At 45.6% G+C, this 19,525-nt stretch overlaps 1 protein-coding gene and 1 non-coding gene across 2 annotated transcripts in view; both read right to left on the bottom strand.

The window, feature by feature from the left end:
* Nucleotides 1-19,525, bottom strand: part of TBC1D22B (TBC1 domain family member 22B) — a 126,000-nt gene that overhangs the window by 20,901 nt on the left and 85,574 nt on the right. The window contains exons 8-10 of the mRNA XM_032649527.1: nt 18,670-18,798; nt 17,372-17,437; nt 13,239-13,353 (exon numbers count right to left, since the gene is read on the bottom strand). Coding sequence (XP_032505418.1) covers nt 13,239-13,353; nt 17,372-17,437; nt 18,670-18,798 — 310 coding nt within the window. The remainder of the gene's footprint in view (nt 1-13,238; nt 13,354-17,371; nt 17,438-18,669; nt 18,799-19,525) is intronic.
* Nucleotides 9,008-9,126, bottom strand: LOC116762942. Its single transcript, XR_004352370.1, has one exon. It is a non-coding gene; the product is annotated as a 5S ribosomal RNA (ribosomal RNA).

Genomic DNA, 19,525 nt, shown 5'->3' with positions numbered 1-19,525 from the left:
GCCCGTGCACCACAGCTACTGAGCCTGTGTTCTAGAGCCCATGAGCCACAACTACTGAGCCTGCACGCCACAACTACTGAAGCCCGTGCTCCGCAACAGAAGAAGCCACTGCAACGAGAAGCCCGTGCACCGCCATGAAGAGTAGCCCCCACTCACCGCAACTAGAAGAAAGCCTGTGCAGCAGCGAAGACCCAACGCAGCCAAAAATAAAAAGTTAAAAATATATATATATTAAAAAAAAGAAAAAGAAACACAGTTTTAAGAAAAGTGTCAAGGAATTCATCTGGTCACCTGTATGTAATAATTTTTAAGTGGTTCAAGTGCTATAGAAGCTTATTGTTGGGTGTTACTCATCTGGTATTTTCAGGCAAGTATTTGATAGCAGCAGCTGAGACAACGTCACCACAGCTGAGCATGGACAAAGTAGAGGGGCCCCGGGACTTCCCTGGTGGTGCAGTGGTTAAGAATCTGCCTGCCAATGCAGGGGACGTGGGTTCGATCGCTGGTCCAGGAAGATCCCACATGCCGTGGAGCAAGTAAGCCCATGCACCACAACTACTGAGCCTGCACTCTAGAGCCTGCAAGCCACAACTACTGAGCCCACGGGCCACAACTACTGAGGCCCACGTGCCTAGAGCCCGTGCTCCGCAATGAGAAGCCACCGCAATGAGAAGCCCGTGCACCGCAAAGAAGAGTAGCCCCTGCTCGCCGCCAACTAGAGAAAGCCCGCGCAGCAGCAAAGACCCAACGCAGCCAAATAAATAAATATTAAAAAAAAAAAGTAGAGGGGCCCCCCCGGCTAAACCCAGAAAAGTCAAACCACCTAACAAAGAAAGGGCAGTGAGGACAGGGAGGAGGTTAGAGGAAAGACTTCTTCTGAGGTTCCTAAAGAGCGGAGACCCATGCCAGGGCCTTTCTGCTTCATGAGGACCACGTTCCAGACTGAGTGAGAAGAGACATGCTGTTTCCAAGACACAGAGAAGCAGCTGACCACGGAGCCCTTCCCAACGCCGTGACTGTCAATCAGGGCAGTGACTAAAAGGTAAATATTAACCCAAAATGATCTCTGGCTGTCCACTACTCAGCGTGGGACAGCCTGGCTAAAATTAATTTTAAAAACCAACATAGGGGCTTCCCTGGTGGCGCAGTGGTTGAGAGTCCGCCTGCTGATGCAGGGGACACGGGTTCGTGTCCCGGTCCAGGAAGATCCCACATGCCGCGGAGCAGCTGGGCCCGTGAGCCACGGCCGCTGAGCCTGCGCGTCCGGAGCCTGTGCTCCGCAACGGGAGAGGCCACGGCAGCGAGAGGCCCACGTACCACAAAAAAAAAAACGTATCACTAAACCGTCTCTACTTTCCTGAGGTTCCTGGATTACTTTTACTTTTATTTAACAAACACAAGTGACTGCTGGCTATGACCTCAGATTACATGAACCTGAACTATATGAGTATTCAGGTTATGGGGCAAGGGAGGGGCCAGGTCCAGCACACACTTCACCTTCTAGGACCTGCCCAAAGACTACCCACAGAGCCAGGCAGCATGTCACCAAGACACTGTGTATGTCAACAGGCTCTAGGGAGTCCAAGGTCCCCTGTGCCAATGTCAGCTGCCCAGAGGCTCCTCATCTAGGCTCAAACATCTTGACTATGTTGGCTACCTCAATTTCTCCTCTGTTATAATTTCTCATTTTGGGGGGGGGGTCAGATGAGAGGGAGAGCAAGTGAGCATGCATGTGTCACTTGGTTTACCACCAGGGAGAGAGCAGGCCGGGTCCTACAGTGCCGGAGATGACAAGCTACAACTCGCCCTTGGAGAGCTTACCTCCTACAGGGGAGAAAATCCAGCACTGGACATCCCACCAAATGCTCACATTGCTCTCAACTGTCCGCTGAAAGCAGCTCAGCTCAGCTCAGCACTCTGACTGGGTGTCTCCACATACATGTCTGTTGCTGGAAAGAGTCTCATATGTCTCAACTATCACATATGAGGCTGCTGCATCTATGAAGACGGGGCCAGGAGGCACCTTGGAGAAAGGGGTAAAGTTCCAAACTAAACTAAAAATTTAGTGCTAAAAATTCAGCATCGGTCTCACTCCCAGTTCCCTCCAAACCAGTAGCATGAAAATGCAAAGTGATATCCTTACTCTATGATTCAATTTATATAAAGTTTAGAGACAGGCAAAACTGATCGAGGTGTTAGAAGTCAGTAAAATAGTTACCCTTGTGGGGGTGAGGGGGAGGGCCTAGAAGGGAACACAAGGGAACTTCTGCAGTGCTGGAAATGTTCCACTTGGGTGCTGGTTATTTAGGGGAAATTTTTTTTGTTTGTTTGCGGTACGTGGGCCTCTCACTGTTGTGGCCTCTCGCATTGCAAAGCACAGGCTCCAGACGCACAGGCTCAACAGCCATGGCTCACGGGCCCAGCCGCTCCATGTGGGATCCTCCCGGACCGGGGCACGACCCCGTGTCCCCTGCATCGGCAGGCAGGCTCTCAACCACTGCGCCACCAGGGAAGCACTATTTAGGGGAAATTTATTGAGATGTGCATGTAATGACATATGTACTTTAAAAAGTGTAGAAGTATACATTTTAAAAGGAAAAAAGAGGAATGTCCTCTTAAGACAATGAAAGACTACGGAAGTCTGTCCAGTTTCATCTTTGGCCTCCACACCTTGCCAGGTGGGGAGGAACAGGATCGGCAGGGCAGAGTTGGGTGTGAGATGGACAATGAAGCCTCCCAGGATCTAAGAGCACGGAGCTGGAGTATAATCCACAGCAGCTCAGGAGCAAGACACGGCAACAGGGGCCACGGTACCTGGGCGTGTGGGGAGTTATTAACAACAACTCTTTTCCTCTGAAAATCTGAGTGTTAACTACCAAAAATTAACTGCATGGCTCACCCCCTCTCCTCCTTCAGGACTTTGCTCAAACATCGTCTTCTCAGTGTGACCCCGGCTCACTACCCTGATTAAAACCTGCTCCTGTTCCCACTCTTGCCAACGGGGCACAACTGTGTCCTTCTTTCCTCCTTTGTTCTCCTGCATAGCACTTATCACAGTCAAGGTAACAAATACCTTACTTATTTTTCTATTTATTGTCAGTTTCTGCTCATCAGAATTTACGCTCAGTGGAACGGATTTAGTTTTACATATAATTTACATACATTAGACTACATATAAGGCCACGGTTCTGTTTTGACACATGTATACATCCGTGTAAAAAAGTGCTCCAGGGCTTCCCTGGTGGCGCAGTGGTTGAGAGTCCACCTGCCGATGCGGGGAACACGGATTCACGCCCTAGTCTGGGAAGATCCCACATGGCGCGGAGCGGCTGAGCCCGTAAGCCATGGCCGCTGAGCCTGCGTGTCCAGAGCCTGTGCTCCGCAACGGGAGAGGCCACGACAGTGAGAGGCCCGCATACCACAAAAAAAAAAAAAAAAAAAAAAGTGCCCCAGTCCAAATAGAGAACATTTCCATCACCCTATAAAGTCTCTTCTTGCCTCTTCCTAATCAATCTCCCACCGACAGTCAACCATCATTCTGATTTCTATCACTGTAGATTATTTATGAACTCCATTTAAATGGAATCATACATACAATGTGTACTTTTTCGGTATCTGGCTTCTTTTGTTCAACATAATGGGCTTTTTTGGGGTTTTGGGGGGGTTTTTTTTGCGGTACGTGGGCCCCTTACTGTTGCGGCCTCTCCCGTTGCGGAGCACAGGCCCCGGACGCGCAGGCTCAGCAGCCACGGCTCACGGGCCCAGCTGCTCTGTGGCACGCGGGATCCTCCCAGACCGGGGCACGAACCCGTGTCCCCTGCACCGGCAGGCGGACTCTCAACCACTGCGCCACCAGGGAAGCCCAACATAATGGTTTTTGAGATGATTTCTTCCATGTTCTTGCTTTTATCAGTAGTTCATTCTTTTTTATGGCTGAGTACTATTCCATTGTGTGACTATCCATTCTCCTATTAACAGATATTTGGGTTGTTTCCAATTTTTGTCTATTTTAATACAGTTGTTATGAATATTCCTATGCAGCCTTTTGGGGGACTCTACGCTTTCATTTTCCTTGTATAAATACCTAGAAATGAAAGGCAGGGATTTTTGTCCACTTTGTTTATGGTTGTATCCCCAGTGCCTAGAGCAGTGCCTGGCACGGTGTAGTTCCTCAATAAGTATTTGCTGAATGAGTGATGGAACTCCATCTCCATCGCTTACAAGAGAGAGAACTTTTGACTATCTCAGCACAGTAGCAGAATACTATAATTCACTGCCCTCCAGTGGCCAAGCCCAGCAAAACTGCACTACTTCCTGAATATCTAGCAACGTTATGAAATTTTCATTCTTTCATTCATCTAGACATGTATGGAATGCCTATTTTGGACACCAAAATAAAAGCACTGGGAATATAAAGATGTTTAAAATAGTCTCTGGCCTCAAAGAATCATACAGTCTGGTGGGAGAGGGTAGGAGGGAAACACACAATAACTGGTGTGGTAAAGTCCTACAAAGGGGAAATGCACAGGGTTATGGAAAGAGTACCACTGGGGTGGTGGAGGTAGGGAAGAAGTCTCAGGGCAGGCTTCCAGGAAGAAGGGGTGTCTTAAAGGATGCACAAGGACTAGCCCAGGGGATAAAGAGGTGGTACAGGACAAGGCTTTAGATTAAAACTGTCAATTTTGGATTTCTGAGTTTAAACGGTGAGGCAGGAAGTAGAGCACACAGGGCCTTGCACAAGCTAGAGAATCTGGACTTTTTTTTTTTTTTGGCTGTGCTGTGTGGCTTGCAGGATCTCAGTTCCCCAACCAGGGATTGAACTCGGGCCACGGCAGTGAAAGCCCAGAATCCTAACCACTACGGCACCAGGGAACTCCTGAGAATGTGGACATTTTAACTGTAGGTGATGGGATGCTAGTGAAGGGTTTTAAGCAAAGGAGCTGCACCGACAAGTCTGTGTTTAAATGGTGTGAAAGATGGGAAGAAGGGGACAAAAACCAGAGATGGGAAAACACACTTGGCCATTTCAGCAATCCAGGGCTAAGCTAGGGTAGTCACAGGAGGAATAGAGGGGGAAGCAGATTCAAGAAATATTTAGGACATGAAATCATCAGAGCTCTGTAACTGACTGGATATGCAAGAATGAGAAAAAAGGGCTTCCCTGGTGGCGCAGTGGTTGAGAGTCTGCCTGCTAATGTGGGGGACACGGGTTTGAGCCCTGGTCTGGGAGGATCCCACATGCCGCGGAGCAACTGGGCCCGTGAGCCACAACTACCAAGCCTGCGCATCTGGAGCCTGTGCTCCGCAACAGGAGAGGCCGAGATAGTGAGAGGCCCGTGCACTGCAATGAGGAGTGGCTCCCGCTTGCCACAACTAGAGAAAGCCCTCGCACAGGAACGAAGACCCAACACAGCAAAAATAAATAAATTAATTAATAAACTCCTACCCCCAACATCTCCTTTAAAAAAAAAAAAGAATGAGAAAAAAGAATTACGAACAAGTCTTAGCATTTCTGACTTAAGTGACCGGAAATGCTGGCAACTGAGAGAAAAGGGTGGCTGGGTATGGAGAGGAGTTAGTCAAACACTGAGTCTGAGGAGCTTAGGGATAGCAAAGATTGTCACTATACATAAATAACTATAACCCACTCCTCCGTGGTGAAAGGACCCATAAGGGTACTGGCCACCTGGGATACAGACTGTGTTTTCCAGGCTCACTTGCAGATGGGAATGGCCATAAGACTAAGTTCAGACAAGAGAGATTCAAAACCAAGTGTCATGTACTTGGGAAGTGTCCTTCAACAGAAGGAGTATGCCTTTCTTCCTTTCCCCCTCCATACTGGCTGGAATATAGACGTGATGGCTAGAGCACAAGCAGCTATCTTGGATCATGAGTACAAAAACACATGCTGAGAATGGCAGGACAACAGAGAGAGGAGGCTGGATCCCTGATACCATGGAGCCCCAGACTACCTACCTCCTGACTTTTCATGTGAGAGAAGTAAGCTTTTCTCTCTTGCTTAAGGTATTGGTTCCCTGTCAGTGCAGACAAGCTAATCCTAACTGGTCACTTATGACATATCTAAGTGTAAATGTCATGCAGGGAATACGAGTAAGAGGTATGGGAAAGACTTCCCTTCTGGGAGTTCTACTGCTGTCATGCTTCTAAGTAAAACCTGAAATGAAAATCCTGCTGTACTACTTCATGCAGAGGAGAAGGGGGAGAGTTATTTGACAGTGTTTCATTTTGTAAAGAAAGAAATCACCAGGCACCACTCTTCTTCTGAAAACAGGACATGTCGTGAGTCCCACTTTTCTATACAATTTCCTCATCTGCATCCTTAAACAGTTGCTGTTACGCAGCTTAATTTGGCGACGGCCACATCATCGATTACATTTGACCTTAATATGTTCCAAGCTAGATCAATAATGTCATCTAAGTCCAAAAGGTTTTGGAGATGAGAGTCTAAAGGCATTCCACCATCTCAGGGGTCACAGTCCAGAGACTGTATCTCCCCAGGGGTGACCCTCCGGCATTGTCACCTCTGGACACAGACATAGCTGGCTTATCCACAGAGGACCCACTTCTGTGTGAGCAGCTGGTTTCAGCGGATAAAGAGACTACTGGGGGGCTAAGCCAGCTACAGAAAAATCCTCTAGTAACTCAGAGGAGAGTCACTGGTTCTCCCCGTTTTCAACTATTTTACAACAAACATGACACAAAGCATGAAGCCAGCTCAGGTACCAATTTATAAAAGTAATAAAGAAGAGATAGGGGAGGAGATAGGAGAGAGGCCAAACAGTGTTCTGGTGGCATGTGGATCCCACAGCTCTACTAGGACACGTCCTCCACGCTACAGCTCAGTAAGATGGGGCGGTGGGCTAAGGCTGCCTGATGATACCTGCCTGGGATGATGAGGGCAACTGCCTGGCCTGTTCCATGGGTGAAGGATACCTGAGGCCTCCTGTGGTAGGGAGAGTCATATCAGAGAGGTCATAACAACACACCTCTCACAGTAGCTGCCTTACTAGGATATGGCACTATTAGAGAAGGGAAGAAAAGCAGCATTATTACTCAGACAAGAGAACTATTCTTGAAGGCCACAAACAATGTTGAATCTATGTTCAGGAAAGGCCTTGAGGCTGGAGGGAAGTCTGTATGCCTTGTTTCTTTGAAGCTTAATTTATACACAGCAACCGATGAACAGACAAATAAAATGTGGTATATTCATACAATGGAATACTTACTTGACCATGAAAAGGAATGACCATTTTTATGAAATGTCCAGAAAGGGCAAATCCATAGAGACAGAGAGTAGATTAATGGTTGCCTAGGAATAGGGGGGGTGCGAGGGCTTGGGAGTGATGGCTAAGGGGTACAGGGTTCCTTTTTGGGCTGATGAAAATATTCTAAAATTGACTGTGCTGATGGTTACACAACTCTATAAATATACTAAAAACCATTGAATTGTACACTTTAAATGGGTGAATTGTATGGTATATGAATGCCATCTCAACAAAGCTGCTATCAAAAAAAGAAAAAATTACCCCACCAAACTAATTTGTAAATTTACTGCACCTCCGATAAAAATTCAGAAGGGTAAAAAAAAAAAAAAATTCAGAAGGGTTCCCTACATCCTGAATTTGGCAAGTTGATTCTAAAGTTCAGCTGGAAGAAGAGCCAAGACAATTTTTACAAAAGGATGATGAAAGAGACTGGCCCTGAAATAATAATAAAACACACTACAAAGGTCAAAAATCCAAGCTGTTGGTTGGTACATGCATAGAAATGGAGATAAAAGGAACAGAAATAAGTAAACCATATAAATAAAGAAATTTATATTATATTATGAAAAGGGATTTCACATGAGTGAAGAAAGGATGTACTATTTATAAATAGTGTTGAAAAAATGAACTATCCAGTTGGAACAGTAACTTTAAATCTCAGCCCCCACTGTACAGGAAAATAAATTACTAATGGAATTTAAAAAGCTAAGTGTAAAATCAAAACCACAAGCATATTAGAAGAAAACATGGAAGAATATTCTTATAATATTGGGGTGGGGAAAGACTTCCTAAGCAATATACCGAATCTAAAAACCATAAAGGAGGAGGTATTTCCTTCATGTCCTTCTCACACTTTGCAATGACTTGTTTAATTTTTTGTGAGCCCCTTAACCCCTGCACTAGATGGGAGGCTCCGTAAGGGCAGGGCCCACATCTGTTATCTTAGTCACTCTATCCTCTGGCACATAGGAGGAGCTCAATAAATACCTGTCGAATGGACAGATTTGACCACATAAAAATTAGGAAGTGCTACATTAGGAGACACAATAAACAAATTTGAGAAGACAAATGATGGTCTGGGAGGAAAAAAAAGAATTAGCTTGAACTATATAAAATTCCCATGGAGGGATGTGTCAAAAATCGTTGAATATTAGCAATTTCATGTGGTTTGACCTAATATTTTTAACACATAGCAGATGAAAAATGAATATATCTAATCCACATAAAGCTCTTACAAAACAAGACCAACAGTCCAATAGAAAAAACTGGATAGGACTTCCCTGGTGGCACAATGGTTAAAACTCCGCCTGCCAATGCAGGGGACATGGGTTTGATCCCTGGTCTGGGAAGACCCCACATGCCACAGAGCGACTAAGCCCGTGCACCACAACTACTGAGCCTGCACTCTAGAGCCCACGAGCTACAATCACTGAGCCCACGTGCCACAACTACCGAAGCCCACACACCCTAGAGTCCGGGCGTGGCAACTGCTGAGCCCTGTGCTTTAACTACTGAAGCCTGTGCACCTAGAACCCGTGCTCCTCAACAAGAGAAGCCACCGCAGTGAGAAGCCCACACACCGCAACGAAGAGTAGCCCCCGCTCGCCGCAACTAGAGAAAGCCCGCGTGCAGCAACAAAGACCCAACGAAGCAAAAAATAAATAAATAAAGTTATTTTTAAAAAAACGATAAAACTGGATAAAAGAATTTTTTTTCTTTTAAGCCTACAGCACCTGGTATTCCCAGGCGGTCTCCCATCCAGGTACTAACCAGGCCCAACCCTGCTTAGCTTCCGAGATCAGATGACATCGGACACATTCAGGGTGGTATGGCCATAGACTGGATAAAAGATCTGAACAAGCAGATGACAAAAGAAACAAATGCTAATACACAAAAGAAAAACCACCTCACTGATGAGCAAGTGGAAATAAAAATTGAAACACAAACCATGGTTTATTTGCCAAATTGGTAAAACAAGGACTAAAATACCCAGTTTTGCTAAGGATGTGAAGAGTGCACCCAAACATTAGTGGTTGGAGTATAAACTGCTGTAAACCTTTTTGCAGTGTAATTTTGGAGTGGTACCTATTTGGCATGCTTTTAGGACTAGTAATTTCCGTTCTATGGGCTCTCTTTCAGGGAAACATGTATTTTAACACGAATGCATAAGAAAATATGTACAAGGATATTCATTGAAATGTTCTTTATAATAGCCAAAAATTGTAGATTATTTAAATGTCCTATTATAAAAGAATTGTTTACTATAGTAAAATTTGATGAAAGTAATTGCTGAAAGTGATGCGGTAGATCCATATGTCCAAACTTGGAAAGCTGGCCAGATATTTGTGAATGAAAACAAGCAAGATAGAGAAAAGTATGAATAAGTTTGATCCCAGTTTTCTGGATACAACAAAGAAAAATAATATATGCAGCTCTATCCACACACAGGAAAAATACACACCAAGAGGTCAATAGTAGTTATCTCTGGTGACGGTGGGGGGGTAAGCAGTGAGGTAATAAAAATTCTATATTGTTTTTATTTTTTTAAATAAATTTATTTAATTATTTGTTTGTTTTTGGCCACGTTGGGTCTTCGTTGCTGTGCGCGGGCTTTCTCTAGTTGCGGTGAGCGAGGGCTGCTCTTTGTTGTGGTGTGCGGGCTTCTCAGTGCAGTGGCTTCTCTTCGTTGCGGAGCACAGGCTCTAGGCACGCGGGCTTCAGTAATTGTGGCATGCGGGCTCAGTAGTTGTGGCTCACGGGCTCTAGGGCGCAGGCTCAGTAGTTGTGGCACACAGGCTTAGCTGCTCCGCAGCATGTGGGAGCTTCCCAGACCAGGGCTCGAACCCGTGTCCCCTGCATTGGCGGGTGGATTCTTAACCACTGTGCCACCGGGGAAGTCCTTGATTTTTTAAAATGAGTATGTACCTCTACTGTTTTGTTTTTTTTTAAGAAAAGGAGCAATAAGAAATGTGCTGCCTGCTTTGGAGCAGGGAATGTAGAAGAGGGAGCCACTAAGTTGAGATACCACCAATCTCTAAGTTGGTGCTATCTCTAAGTTGAGATACCACCAATTCTTATAAAGAGCACAGGTATTTAGGTCAAAAGACCTAGGTTTGAGTTTGGGAAGCTCATTTAAAATAGGTTGATACATCTACCTTAAAGAGATATTGGGGGCTACTAAATGAAATCAGGTAAGTCAAAGTACTTTGCAAACGGTAAAGTGCTTTAAAAAATCAGGGTTATATTACTGGTTGGCCTGGCAAGTCCTAGTTTGAAAACTGGAAAAATAAGGGTTAAAGGTACAAACTCCTAAGGAAAAGAGACATGGGTAGGAACTGATAGATTAAGAGAGACTTAAGAGACATATCAACCAATTAGTAGAATGTGTGGACCTGATTTGAACCCTGATTCAAACAAACTATTAAATATATTTATGGGAATCAAGAAAATTTGAATAGTGTTATATATTAGATTATATTAAGGACCTATTAAAACTTTTTAGATGTAATAATTGCATTACAGCTGTGAGTTTCTTTAATCTTTATCTTCAAAAGGTACATATGGAAATATTTATGGATGAAATTATATGGTACTTGACATTGAGATTTGCTTACTCACAAAGATGAGTGGGTGAAGAATGGACAGAGTTATGAAGTTGCATGACAGGTATATAAGGATCTATGGTACTATTTTTTCTACTTGTACATATGCTTGAAACTGAAAAGTTTCTGTAAAAAAAGAATGGGTCCCGCCTTCCTAGTTCTAGGAGGAGGTACCAAACACCCATCTGAAGTCTGCTGCAGAGGTGAAACTGAGAACAGCCTTGCCAAGAAAGGCTTCCTTGCTGAGGAGGGGCAGAGAAGCCCACGTTTCACTGTGTAAACGCTGTGGGTCAGCAATGGTTTCACTGGTCAGCAGGTGAGACTGACAAACCAAACACCCAGATCAGAATGCAGTCATATCTATCAAAGAAAGGCAGAGTGGACTTCCTTGGTGGTGCAGTGGTTAAGAATCTGCCTGCCAATGCAGGGGACACAGGTTTGAGCCCTGGTCTGGGAAGATCTCACATGTCGCAGAGCAACTAAGCCCGTGTGCCACAACTACTGAGCCTGTGCTCTAGAGCCCTCGAGTGACGACTACTGAGCCCATGAGCCACAACTACTGAAGCCCACATGCCTAGAGCCCGTGCTCCGCAACAAGAGAAGCCACCGCAATGAGAAGCCCGCGCACCACAACGAAAAGTAGCCCCTGCTCATTGCAGCTAGAAAAAGCCCGTGCACAGCAACAAAGACCCAATGCAGCCAAAAATAAATAAATAAATAAATATATTAAAAAACAAAAGAGAAAGGCACAGTGCTTGGTGGGGCTACTGGTAGCAATGGGACGGGCGCCTATAGAAGGTAAAGGAAAATTTGGTACAAAATATAAATGACAGCTAACAAGATAGTTAATATCCAATTAGAACTGCAGCTGCTGAGGATTTCCCTTAATTGGCATAAAACTGGCAATGCCAGCGTTCAGACCTCACATGTAGATTAATGAATGGATTAATACCTTCCTAGGCTCATCCTTGAATACCATTTCAGAGAAGTACTACTGCAAGAATCAACCCCCAAATCCCAACAGACCAGCTGCATCGCTCTTTAATAAAGTTAAACCACACAGAATTAAGGTGCCTCTGAAAACTGACCTATTAATGTGAGGGGAAAATGAAAGTTCTCCAACAAAAGCTTTATTTATATGCTTTTGCTTAGGGTCACTGGACAGAGTGGACAAGAGTGTGACCTTCCACCCTTACTCCCAGTTCTGCCCTGGCTGCTGTCACTTAAGGGGAACAAGGAATGGCATCATTAGGTTGCCTTACGTTTTGAGTAATGAAAAATAAAAAAGGCTGCCTCATGAAAGACCAAAACACCACGCCTTTGAGTCCCACCAGAAAACCTGAATGGGAAGGATCAAGTGAGACATTTCTTATGTCCTCCACCTCCAAGCGGCTCCACTCCAGTCCCCTTCTCATTACCACCCTACCCCCTGCAATGGCTTTCTATGAAAAGAATAACCTACCACCCTCAGAGTCTGAAGAAGAGGGTTCTGGTCCTAGCCCTGCCACTAATAAGGAGGCAGGGAATCTCACAATCCATCTGTGAAATGAGGGGAGTAGACGGATAGTTTTCTAAAATCCTTTTCAATATTCTTGTTCCCACATGAACTTCTCTTTGACTAAGAGAACAAAGCATCAGGCCATGACAGATAGGTTTTCCTATGAGTCTTGAAGCACAAGTGACTGAGGAAACCAAAAAAGTGGAGGATGCTCGATGCCTTTTAAGACTCTGCCTGATTTAGGCCTGGCTGGAGCAGGTGGCTGCAGCTGTAAGAAAACCTAACTGCTGCCGTGACAGCGAATCACTCTGTTCAAAGTGACAAGAACCCAGTGGGGTAAGAGGTGAAGAAAGAGGAGGAGAAACCAAGGTCCCAGAGCTCTCCTTGGCCCATCCCATTACCTCCAGTGTGAGCTGGATTCTGGCACCTTTCCCGCTCTATACGTCCACATCCTGCTCCTAAGATACAGCATGTGAACTGAAGTGTGAAGGTCTAATGTATAATCTAAAATTCCAGCTTTCACAGATGAGGGCCTGCATTTGAGACGAGTTCAAAATAATCCAAAAGGAACCTCAGTCAAACCATCAAACCATCTGTTTATGGCAGAACATAAATATATCAATTTGGTCATTCTTTGGCAAAGGTCTTCTTAGGTGAGATCTGTGACCATCTCGAGAGAGAAATTCCTGGCTGCTGCTGCAGCTGCTGTTAGAAGAGGTTTAGCTGTGTATTCTAAAGCCACCATCTTTTTTTCAGCAAGACGTGCCCACTGGCTGCACTCTTGGGAAAAACAAACAGACCACAGATAAGAAAGAGCAATAGCTTGTTCAACTTGGTACTCATGCTTCTTACCGACATATTCTGAGAGGAAGACGACAAAGAACGGAGTGACCAGGTCATTAATTCCTTGGACATACCCACTGGCAGGGTGTCGGATGGCCCAAATAAATAGAATTCTTTCGAAGATCTAGGAAAATGAGAAAAAAAGACGACATGATGTTAAATCACGGGGATGTTCTCCCTCCCTCCATTTACCTACCTCACAATTTAACTCAGCGTTGCTACAGAATTTGTAGAAAAAATTTTAAAATACTGTGGACAAAGGCAGTCTACAAATATAAAAAGTTTCTAAGACACTAACTGTTTTTAAACAGGGGTAGGTGCTTCTTGCCCTTTCTCTTTTCAGTATTCAGCCAACGTGATATAAAATTGGGAAACGCAAAGGAGAGTGACACAAATGGCTTAGAAAAAGGTTTGCTGTGGATGTCATTAATTCAGGCCACCATGCTCATTTGTAGATGCTGTTTCTCTATTTCCAGGAGCAAGATATCAGAATATCTAAGTTCTGATACATTTTCTAAATCTCTTTCGGTCATTACAGGATTTAAAGAGGAAATGCCTTCTTTACCACACTCCCCTTTCTCCCTGCTGAGACGGAAGGAGATCTAGATCTGGATTTAGTTCTAACCCAGCTTGACTAGGAACCAGTGACAGACTCTAAATGCAGGAAGTCATTTCACATATCAGGATGCAACCCAGACGTTTACTGGGGACAGGAAGTCAAATAAATCAAATCCTATGGACTCCTCCAGCCAGGAACTTGAGAACAGAGAAGTCAGCCAGGGCCTCCATGGGGAAAGCCTCTGGGGTTAAGTACATTAGCCACAAGAGGCCAGAGGACTAGACTGGGGAGAAAGAAAAAATCTTTTTTTGGCCGCACTGCACAGCACGCAGGATCTTAATTCCCCAACCAGGGATCGAATCTGTGCCCCTTGAAGTGGAAGCACGGAGTCCTAACCACTGGACGACCAGGGATGTCCCTGAAAAGATCTTTATGGTCCTTTTACAGAGTCCGGCCCTGTCGCACTCTGTTACGCTCCTCTCTGTTTTCACTATGCCCTTGGAGCTTTTCCCCTGTCTTCTCTCATCTTGCTGACACTCATCCCCTGGCTTCATTCTGCTGACCACAACTCCTGGGCCCAATACATTCCTTAGACAGGCTTTGACTGGGCTGCCTCAGGTCTCTGAACCACACCAGAGGGATGACAGAGGTGGTAATGACTACATGCGGAGGGACAGGAGATTTGGGGCCTCCACAGCACCTGGCTCTGCAGAGCCCAGAGTCAGTCAGCTCTGCGGGCAAATTGAAGAGGCCCTCTCGGAGGTCAGGTGCAAGGGAGAAAAAACCTCCCATGGGGAAAAGTAAAAAGGAAGTGGTCGTATGGTTTTGGAGTTGGTTAGCCAGTGTAGGAGAGACGTGGAGAATCTAGACACAATAAAGGATGTTTCCCAGCCCTTGTGTTGAGTCTGCCTTCCAGCTGGCAGAGACAGCCAAGAAATACTCCCACTGTCAACACCCCTGCCCTCGCAGGCAGTGAGAGCAAAGCCCAGCCTGGAAGGAGCTGGCCTCTGCCTCCACTAGATGGGCCCACTTGCTCCCCGGGGCTGAGGGAAGGGTGTGGCGTTCTCATTGGTGTTAGGCCCAACACTCCAATGGGACCCCTCTTACATTCTCTGCTGCTAAATACCCTCCTCCCTCCCTTGAAACTGTGGCTCAAGCTAGACCCACCAGGAAGATCTCAAGAGTTCCCTGCTCCACTCTGTCTCCTCACAACTCCTGTGGCCTGTGTCTGTCTGGATGTCTCTGTTAAAAGCTCTTCCAGATCAATCCTTCTGAAGGACTTATCAGGGCTTCTACTTCACACTATCAGCTCCTTGTGAATACACAAATCCCTGGTGACTGGCTTAAACAATGGCCAAGCGCAGGGAAGCTAACCATTCAGAATCAGGAGACTTGCAATAATCCCTCTCTAGTAAGGACGGGACACTGCAGACACTGCACTCACACTGTACAAGTGAAAATGCCAAAGAGATGGAAATAGATGAGCACCAAGCCTGGTTACCAGGGGAGACCATGGAATCTCCCCTACAGAAAAAGCCTGGGACAATCTTGTCTACCTCTGAGACACCTCTTCTACTAGTGTGGGTAATTCTCACTCACTGTAGTCAATTCTCAAGTATCTTTAGGTTTATAAAACGAGTTTTTCAATATTCAATGTTACTTAATTTATTCTGTTTATGATAACTACAGTCTGCTAGATGGAAAGGTGATTCAAGAAAAATTGGGAAGACTACAGTTTGAATTTCTTTCTCTGTAGGCAGGTTCCACTACTAGGAGCAGCCTTTTAAATAAACTACTTTCCCTGTCTCCAAATTTAAAGTAACCATGCACAGGTAAGAGAGAAGAATCGGAACATCTTCAAGTTAAAATGAGGAATAAGCAGGGCTGAGCCATGGGAAACTGAACGGGAGACACAAAGGGATCCCGGGCTGCTTTCAGCTTCCTTTGAGCTGACTCTTACAGGTAAAATAATGGTGTCACCCTCAAAATCTTCTTTATGCTAGTGGTAAGTTATGAGGGATCTCATCAGTAGACATGTCTATATTTAAACGGAATTATGAGTATAATCTAAAGTCAAACAGAAATTATTCTGAGCATTTTTTATCACGTTTTCTCTATTATGAGGATGAGTGAAAATATAATTCAAAGAGCACTTACATCCAGTATCCTAGCTACTATGAAGCTGCAAAGGAAATCCCTAATCTTGAGGAGTTTATATCAATACTTACTGCTTGGTCAAAAGATTAACAGTCCCACTGAAACCTTTCATGTGCTTTGCCAACTTGTTAGGTCTCAACATATCACTACTAATTGACTTCTGGGTAGGTATCCGAAAGAATTTAAAACAGGGACTCAGATATTTGCACACCCACGTTCACGGCAGCATTACTCACAATACCCCAAAGGTGGAAGCAACTCAAGTGTCCACTGACAGATGGCAGATCAACAATATGTCTTATACAAATATAATGGAATATCATTCAGTCTTAAAAAGGAAGGAAGGGGGGCTTCCCTGGTGGCGCAGTGGTTGAGAGTCCGCCTGCCGATGCAGGGGACACGGGTTCGTGCCACGGTCCGGGAAGATCCCACATGCCACAGAGCGGCTGGGCCAGTGAGCCACAGCCGCTGAGCCTGCGCATCCGGAGCCTGTGCTCCGCAACGGGAGAGGCCGCAACAGTGAGAGGCCCGCATACCACAAAAAAAAAAAAAAAAAAAAAAAAAAAGGGAAGGAAGGGGACTTCCCTGGTGGTCCAGTGGTTAAGACTCTGTGCTTCCTATGCAGAGGGCACGGGTTCGATCCTTGGTTGGGGAACTAGGATCCCACATGCCGCGTGGTGCGGCCAAGAAAATAAATAAATAAAAATAAAAAGGAAGGAAATTCTGACACATGCTACAACATGGATGAACCTTGAAGATATTATGCTAAGTGAAACAAGCCAGTCACAAAAGGACAAATACTGTATGATCCCACTTATTTGAGGTACCTGGAATAGTCAAATTCATAGACACAGAAAGTAGAATGGCCGTTGCTGGGGGATGGAAAGTTATCGCTTCACGTGTACAGAGCTTCAGTTTGGGAAGATGAAAAAAAGTTGTAGAGATGGATTGTGGTGATGGTTGAACAACAATATGAGTGTACTTAATGTCACTGAACTGTTCGCTTAAAAATGGTTAAAATGGTAAATTTTGTTACGTATGTTTTCTACACACACACACACACACACACACACACACACACACACACACACCACTACCAGCTAGATAAAGCAGAGCAAACACAGGACTAGGAATTCTAGGGTGTAGTTTCTGTCTTCATTCTGTCACCAGGTAGACTCAAGATGCTAGGCAAGTCCCTTAGCCTCTCAAAGTGCTACTCAGCCCACAGGTTTGTTATGAGGATTGAATGAGAATGCATAAGAAAGTGCTCTGAAAGGACCAAAGCTCCATATGGGAACACAAGGTACTATCACGATTAGCCTTAAACCTGCCCATGCCTGGAGGGAGGGCTAAGCACACATCCACACAGATGGTGCCACAGAAGGATGGGGGGAGGAGGACTGAGAATGTTGAGCACTTCCCTCACCTCCTGTACAAGTGGTTGCTGGAACAATGGAATGAGAGGATTCGTCCTTGGAATGTCGATGTGAATCTGAAAAAGAGAAGCCGTATCCAAAAACACAAATGCCAGTTGTTCTTTTGAGAAGTCATTTTCTTAGGAACCGGAAATCAAGGGAGTAAGAGCGAGAGCACAATTTACCTTTAGGAAGAATTGACTGACATACAAAAATAGTCTAGTTAAACCTACCTACCTGTGCATCTGGAATACGTTCCCATGACAGCAATAGCTTTTTGAACAGTGAGGAAACCTTCCCAAATAAACCACTTACACCAAACAGCAATAGGCTTCACAACTTAAGAGAATCACCCGCTTTTTTCCTGTTGTCTGGAATCTGTTTTACTCTGGGCTGCTACTTATTTAACAGGTATGATCAAAATGTGTATGTCTCTTTCAGATTCTTACTCAACAGTTCCCAAGAAGTAAAAGAGCTCTGAAAGCTGCAAAAACATGCCAGGATAGAGAACTAGAGGGAGCTGGCCTTTAACAGCTGGCACTGAAAGTTCTGACTTCTGTTACCAAAGAAGTCATGATGATTGGTTTTGGCTTCGGGACTTCCCAGATGTCTAACAATCCTAAGGACTGTGTCAATAGCCACAGAGGCTACTTCAATTCTTGGAGCTTGTTGTAGACAGTTGCCTCCCCCAGTATTTTCCCCTCTGCAACCACGAGACTCCCCTTCACACCCTCCACCTTTCCGCAGGCTGTGGGGACCACTATGCGCAATGATAGAACACTCCCTGCTAAGGCCGCTGACAGCTACGGCTCCTGCAGACAGACAAACATGGTTGCTAAAGAGGCACTGCAGCTGCCAGAAGGACACACTGATGTCACAGTCCAGAGGGACGGACCACAGAGTGAACTCATCTTTCAGCTTGTGTCCCATAACCCTTACCACTCTCTGTGTGGTCTGTGGACCAGCAGCAGGTGGCATCACCTGGGAGCTCATTAGAAGTGAAGGTCTCACCCCAGGCCTCTTACCATAATCCCTAGTCGGGATTTTATCATAATCCTAGATGATGTGTACGCACATTAAAGTCAGAGAAGCACTGCCACTGACCAGGACCCCCCAGAATCTATTTAAAATGGCTAAGATAAGAGCCACTGAATTAGAAAGAGGGGAAGTAGTTCTGGGAATAAATTTAATTCCTAACCAGCACACTGTAGCCTGAAGACTTGGAAAACTCGCACCCCAAGAGCACTTCCAGGAGCCACACCTTAAGATTATGACTAGTGAGCAAAAGGGCAGCAGGCGATGACTGTACCTGTCTGTAGGTATCCTGGTGATGTTCCTCATTTCGAGAGTCATAATACTGTTCAATGAAGCCAAAATACTCCTCCCGCTTCCGCTGCAAGGTCAACTTCCTCCTCTCGGTGTTTGCTGGGAGATAGCCCTGTAGACAGGACTGCTAGTCAGATGGGGACAGGCACCGGTTGGATGAATCCTTAATTTTTATTTTAGCCTGAGCAGTGGCTTGGAAACTATCAAAGGAACCAAAAGAAAGCTGCCAAGACACAAGCGTAAATCCCATCTTGGTTCTGGCCACCCAGTGTTTGCCCTCTCCTCATTCAATGAGATGCACATGTGGGCAGATGAAGCACGGCCAACCAGGGTTATTTACCCCTGCACTGCACTAGGAGCGGGTACTACTGGAGCACTGCGGAGCTCCGGAGCTGGCAACAGTAGAGAAGCGAATGTAGGTCAGTAGGAGGGAACTGGACCCGAGTCAGGACCTCCTGGGGCTGCGTGTGCACGAGGCAAACCTTCCCAGGGTCACGGGGAGGTGGCCACCTCTGTGGCATATCTCAGTGGTGTGCCACGTGAGTCGGTGCCGGTTACACATTCTTTTCTACGGTAACATTCAGAATTACCAGCTTAGGAACCTGAATGGAATCTGCGACACAGCAGCTGCAACGTCCAGACACAGAACTGCTGGCAGCAGCCCCCCTCCTGGCCCCAGCTCCAGGCCAACTTACATTCTTATCCCTGGTCTAGATCCCACTCTCAATTCTTACATCTCCTGTTCCCCTTCCATTCTCACCACATCTACTTCTAATAGCATTCAAACTTAGAAGAAGCAGGGGCAATGATTACACGGCTACAAGACCGGGGGTGGGGGC

Source organism: Phocoena sinus, chromosome 11 (genome assembly GCF_008692025.1).
Source record: "Phocoena sinus isolate mPhoSin1 chromosome 11, mPhoSin1.pri, whole genome shotgun sequence".
In the NCBI taxonomy this organism is placed as follows: Eukaryota; Metazoa; Chordata; class Mammalia; order Artiodactyla; family Phocoenidae; genus Phocoena; species Phocoena sinus.
The sequence above is the reverse complement of the archived record's forward strand: the minus strand, read 5'-3'. Positions and strand labels throughout refer to the sequence as shown.